The sequence below is a fragment of the Sphaeroforma arctica genome (assembly GCF_001186125.1).
Source record: "Sphaeroforma arctica JP610 unplaced genomic scaffold supercont1.1896, whole genome shotgun sequence".
NCBI lineage: Eukaryota > Ichthyosporea > Ichthyophonida > Sphaeroforma > Sphaeroforma arctica.
The window spans coordinates 26-6,436 of record NW_014038662.1 but is presented as its reverse complement, the minus strand read 5'-3'; the positions used below and the strand labels follow the sequence as shown (position 1 = coordinate 6,436).

The window sequence follows — 6,411 nt, the reverse complement described above, 5'->3', positions numbered from 1 at the left end:
GCAAAACTTTAGTTGTGTGCACACAACTATCCGCTTTACGTGATAGTTATGTACCTATATCGAGAATACACTGAGAAGACCTTTTATTGAGTACTCCAGACGAACCAAAATCAGGAAGTACGAATTTCCACTGATCTAATAAATATGTATACCCGCATGTGCGAGTATGTGTGGTATCGAAGGAATACCAAGTCATGTAAACAGCAACCAATCCTGTGGGGCTCTGTGGGTCGTCAAGCAATCTTATGTGTCTGATGGGAGATTGCCACCGCATTCCACAGCTATACGAGATTGTGTATTTTACGGATAGTTGTCACATTGTCGCTGATTCTAGCTGATACTTGTTTTACCACGAATTTTATATGTTAATCACATAGCAACTGATCCTAACTGAAGTATATGTTTTTCTCAGCATCCTCGCAGTGGCAGCGCAGATTGCTGCAGGGGCTTTCGTCCCAGATTACGATACATCCTCCACTTGGTATGTATATGATCCTATATAGCATGAATTAGCGCCCGACATATTCGCCCTCAATTGCATTCTCATACTACCGCCACCGTCTTGCTGTATTTGGGAGTTTGCTAGTTCTACAACATATGTTTTGGCATTGGACCGTCACCATATATTTCTTCAAGTATGCTTTACGAAATCGAGCCAGTTTATACAACATACGGTCAATATAAATTTTAATACCATCCCGATCCGCGTTTGTCCGTCTCCTCGAAAGTCTGGAGCCCGTAGAGAAGCCGTACGATGGAATCGCACAGTCAGTGCTCGCTGGGTTTGCCAGGGTACGTGTGGGCGCGAAATCGGACAATAGAATCGTGTAGTGAAGTTGAGAGATGTCTATGATGCACAGACGTTTGTGTATATCCGTTGTGGACATACTCGTACAAATTTTCCATAAACCTATCGCTCGTGTGTATTCACGCTATGTGTGTGTGTGTGTGTGTGTGTGTATGCGTACAGTTGTCGTACCCATACGATTATCTATCTCTGTGTGTGTGTTCACACAGTTTGTTTATCCATGCGAGTGCTATGTGTGTGTGCGTGTGTATGTGAGTGTATATCCCTATTTTGTGTGGAGGAAATATGGAGGGGGGGGGGGGGGGGGGCGAGAAGAATGTGCCAGCGAACGTTGGTTGATTCTATGATTCATCTTGGTTGCACAATAGGAGTGCATGGATCAACAGCTTGTTGATAAAAAAGTGCTAGATAAACGCCTGTTAGTATTTTGTTGGCCGTTTCAATTGCTGATCTAGCTACTGCCAGATCTTACCCAGTATATTTTGCGTGAGACCGAGTATAGTGACTAACTGGCGCATTCCGATCGATGTCCTCAATCACTAGTGTGGAATGTGGAACTCGAACTTGCGAATATGTTTAGGTGACACTCACGCCGTTTTCCAACACCTTTCCGTGACACTAAGAAAGTGTTGACTGTAGTCGCACTGTGCTTCATTGCTATACTATTCATGGCAACTGAGACCACGCTACCAAGATCCTTGAGTTTAAGTGTAATATCTGATACATTCATTTTACAGTCAAAGATATCATATTGTAACTCGCGGTGTTGTCCTCTCTCTTTGTATGACAGTGGGACGGTGTGTACTTCACCCGCATAGCGCTGTATGGCTACGAGTATGAGCAGTTCAATGCATTCTTCCCGGGTGTCCCCATGGCGATACGGGCTGTTTCCAGTACAGGTGTGTATTGTACGATAATTCATACATTGCATACCAATCTCAAGAGCGTATGTGTGCATATCTCACCATGAATATTATGTATGCACGTTCTCCAAATCACTTTAGTTAGTGAATGTTGCATGACTTTTATCGTTGGAGAGTGTATTTGTGTTCATAGTCCTATGTATAGGTATGCAACTATTTTCTGATGGTTTTGTGATAGTTTGAGCAGTATACGTAGTCACCACGAATTTCTCACCTCGACGCGGATCGTATCTGATATGTGTGTGACCATGTTTTGCAGTCTCGCTTTATCACGATATCATTCCTATTGATCATAAATAGCTGTGACTCTGATACGTTTTGTTCACCCCATAGTGTTAGCACCAGCGCGTGGCTATATCTCCCAGTACTGGATAGCCGTATTGGCTGGGTTGTTGATCGCTAATTGCTGCTTTGTGGCCGCTGCTGATTACCTCTATCGGTAGGTATTTTTAGATATTCCTTACTATTACAAGTCGTAGCGAGTTTTTATGCTTGGTATATATTTTAGCCGAATTGGCTGGGTTGCTGGTCGATATTTACTAGTGTTCAACCATGCTTTGAACGTTGGATACCTCTTCTCATAATTTGAGGATGTCTCGAATGAATCATGGTCATATACTTTGCTGGAGATAGAATATAGAAGCGATTTAATGTCAATACCTGCGAGCAATCCCGTGGTTTATTCACTATCAATTTCACTGCTGTCTCAGGTCAATTCCTCTGTTTAATCAAAAAGTACACTTGACTGAAACTTAAAAGCTACTCATTGACTAAGTTCTATATATGTATACGTATATACAGGCTAGCCATATTGTTAACCAAAGATGAAGTGATAGCCTTCCGCAGTGTGGTTATGTTCATTGTCAACCCTGCGTCTGTGTTCATGTCGAGCGTCTACACGGAGAGCCCTTTTGCTTTGACCACATTCGCAGGATTGTACTATCTGGAAGGCTCGCACTTCCTGCTATCGGGGTTGTGTTTTGCTCTGGGGAGTGGTATAAGAGGTGAGGTGTATGTAGATCTATATGTATACCTTGGCACTTCTTCACTGCGTCGAGATTACTCGCATTACAAGTGGGAAAACGGACAGTGCTTAATTTACGTCTTGGTCTCTGGCTGATTTGATTGCCTGTGATTGAGTTGTGCTGCTCTTGAACTTAGTCTACCACACTTCAAGCTATAGTGTCATTTTAAATTTTGCACCAGAAAATTCCTTCTCCTGAAGATAGGAACTTCTGATGGGATGTACCATGTATAGATCGAGCACCAAATATGACGCTAATCTACTACTTCCAACATACCCTCGGATAAACGCTCAGAAAGTGTACGCTCGCGCGCGTATGTGTAGAGTCGGAAGCTAGTTCTTATGTTCTCTTGTGCCACGAAGATGAGTATTTGTCGAGCTTTCATGAATTGTTTATGCATGCTTCCTCATGCGATGAAGGTGTTCATCCTTATACGAACCTATTCCAAAACACACGGTTAACATACTCTGACCAGGTAACGGGATTGTCAACGCGGGATTTCTGTTATATGCCATTGGTACCGAATTTTACAACAGGCGCTACTTCCGGCTCATCGGGTTGTCTCCATGCTTCCTCGAAGTAAACAGTATATCGAAGACAGATGGAACATCTTGTACAACCAATACGCTCGCTGATAGTAAAGATGAGAATACGAAGTTGGGGCGGGAAGGGACGGTGAATAGGCGGTATGTATTGGCTTGCCTTTGTCTATTTGTACGGAAACTGTGTATGCAGATAGCGATCGTGTGTGTGTTTGTACAGAATATGTTTTGTAGTGTGGATGCAAAGTTTTCGGTCAAAAATGTGTATGTTTGTATGTCTTAAACTTGGGCTAGATGGGCGTGGTTTCATGATTACGATATACCAGACGAGGTATGCATTCTGTCACCTATTCCAGATGAAATACCTGCAATCGCACAAGCAATCAATGATAAGATGTATCAAAATAATCGACGTCTTGGTGGCAAAACTACTGCATATATTAAAAGATTTCCTCCGCTTATGTGTATGCATTAATATGTATCAATACAAATTGCCCGCCCACACAATATGTGGGCTATTCCCTACTTTCGGAACGCACGAAGTCTGCATTCTGTCCACTATTACATAGGAATGTCATACTGTAACGCTCTTTAACAATTAGCTATTTGCTCGTACCCTTCAGTGTATGTAGGGACCTCTCACTGCACTCCCAACCAAATAATCCAGCGGTCGCACCTTCTGAAACATATAATGTTGGTGTATGCAAGTATGGAGAATACAACATACGAACGTACGCATATGTGGGCGGTGCAGTATCGAAGTTAGCACATGGTGAAGAAGGTTGCATGTGCAGTGAGACGATGCATAAACTGGGTTTTCCACAATCACACTCAGACAATTGCGTCAGAGAATTTAGTTGGTATATGTACAAACTCACGTACTGATATCCCAAACATATATCACACCTCACATAAAACACAACTCTCACCCATATGCACGCTAGTTTGTGCAACTACTCTCTTGCCCTTCGTTCTATTTCAGTACCACGGCTACACTCAGCAATGAATGCTGCACAGAAACACGCCTTCATTCTGTGCAAAGCACACTATACTGCAATTGTACTCGTTCGTACCCGCTTTATACACGCACTAACACTCAACACAACCCTCATATATCTCACATACAGTAAGAGTCTGACACGCCTCACGCTGGCCTGTGCAACCACCCTCCTGCCGTTCGCCCTATTCCAGTACCACGGCTACTATCAGCAGTGTGTCCTTCACCAGACTCCAAGCCCATACTGTACACAGGACACCACACTGCTGCTCTACTCGTTTATCCAGAAGCACTACTGGAACAACGGGTTCTTGACCTTCTGGGAGTGGAAGCAGGTACCGAACATTGCGCTGGCAACGCCCTTGGCGGCGCTGTGTTGTGGGTTGGTGTATACCTACACGGCACACGTACGGGGACACCTGCAGGTCACTCACGCCAACACCGCCGAGGATAAGACAAACACCACTTATATACAGCGCTTAACACACTACATGCTAAGAAGGGATGATCCTGCACGGCGTGTGAGCATCTCAGTGTGTACAGCGACGCCCATGGATTGGAGGGCGAGTCCCCGGTTGTGCGTGTATGTTGCGCACCTGGCCTTCCTGGTGGCGTTTGCGCTGGGGTTCATGTATGTGCACTGTATCACACGCTTCATCGCGGCTTCCACGCCTGTGGTATACATCCTGGTCGCACAGTCGCGCGACTGGGCAGACGTGTGGGTGGCGTATGGGTTGGTGTACTCAGTGTTGGGTGCCTGTCTCTTTCCTAACTTCTACCCATGGACCTGATGTGTCTCTATCTTGGCTTGTGCCCCTGGGTCGGATTGTGTGTTCAAAGGTGTAGAAAATTTTATGCATCACATGTGATTGCCTCCAGCAACACGACACGTGCGTGAAGTATAGGAATCCGAAGCGTCTCTTAAGCTAGCCTTCTTGATTAAGTTTCCCGACGCGGGGGCTCTAGGTACTGAATATTTGGTATACATCCGAGCTAGCATCCAGATGCGTTTATCGCTGAGCAAAAAAAATGAATGCTCGGCTAGGTAGCGTTTCTTTACCCGAGCTATCTGCCATCCATTTGTAAGATGGGCTGAGGGAGTCTTGAACTCGTGGTACGTACCCAACCCAACTACAGTATTGAGATAATCGCGGAGAAGCATTCGACGGAAAGCTCAGTGAACAAACGAACTGAATTTAGCATGTGAGACTCGTAGAGAATATTATTAGGAGCGTCAAACCCTTGGCGCTTATCTTGCTGTATAGGCGAGTGTTCAATACGTGCGCAGAACACCGGATGGTGATGCCAAACATTGTTATCGCAACATTCCGGTCGAAACTAAGTTAATATTGTACACCAATTCATCTAGTGTCTATTATCACTATAGGGTTTATCAATACTCAACTGATATATAACGACTAGCACCTGCAACAAACACATATAGGTGTAAACAAACAAACGGCGACACATCAACATCCATAGACATTCGACCATCTGATTCGCTGACTTAACAGCCGTTTGTCCAACTACGGAACCAGCCACATGCAATTGAGGCAGATCCTGTCAAACAGCTCGCATCATGTCTTTTCCCTGGGTAAACAGCACACGTACCCGAGTAATATTGTTTACCAGTATGAAAGGAAGGACTTCCGTCTGTAAAATCGCTATCACATCCAAAGAGCATAGTTTATAAACTTAGCTTTTGGCTACACAATCATCGTTTTCGATGCTGAGTTTGATGTAGCGTTCATCATGTACTCCATCATTGATCGCCAAGAGCGTAACTTTATTACAATATTCGTGCTTATATTCGTCTGATTGTGTGCTGTCTACCGACCATACTGCACTATTATGGTAAGTATTTATATATTTGCTGTGCATCTAATTATTATATTTCGAATCTTCCTCCATCTGCACCTCATCAACCACCGTCCAGGGTCCGCTGCTAGTTGATACGTAAATTCGTAATTATCTATAGAAATTCACTCTAAAATTTATCCAACTACCGCCCGCATAATCACATATATGAATCTGTATGTATGCATAAATGTATACACAAATACTGATACGTACACATAATCACAATTACATATGTACGTATGTATGTATGTATGCG

At 43.9% G+C, this 6,411-nt stretch overlaps 1 protein-coding gene across 1 annotated transcript; it reads left to right on the top strand.

The window, feature by feature from the left end:
• Nucleotides 1–728: 728 nt before the first annotated feature.
• On the top strand, nt 729–6,002 carry SARC_11818 (hypothetical protein; the record flags this gene model as incomplete). Its single annotated transcript, XM_014294089.1, has 6 exons — nt 729–792; nt 1,599–1,707; nt 2,065–2,170; nt 2,533–2,735; nt 3,232–3,442; nt 4,426–6,002. Coding segments are annotated over 6 exons (1,354 nt in total), but the record flags the coding sequence as incomplete, so codon positions are not given.
• Between the last annotated feature and the right edge of the window lie 409 nt (nt 6,003–6,411).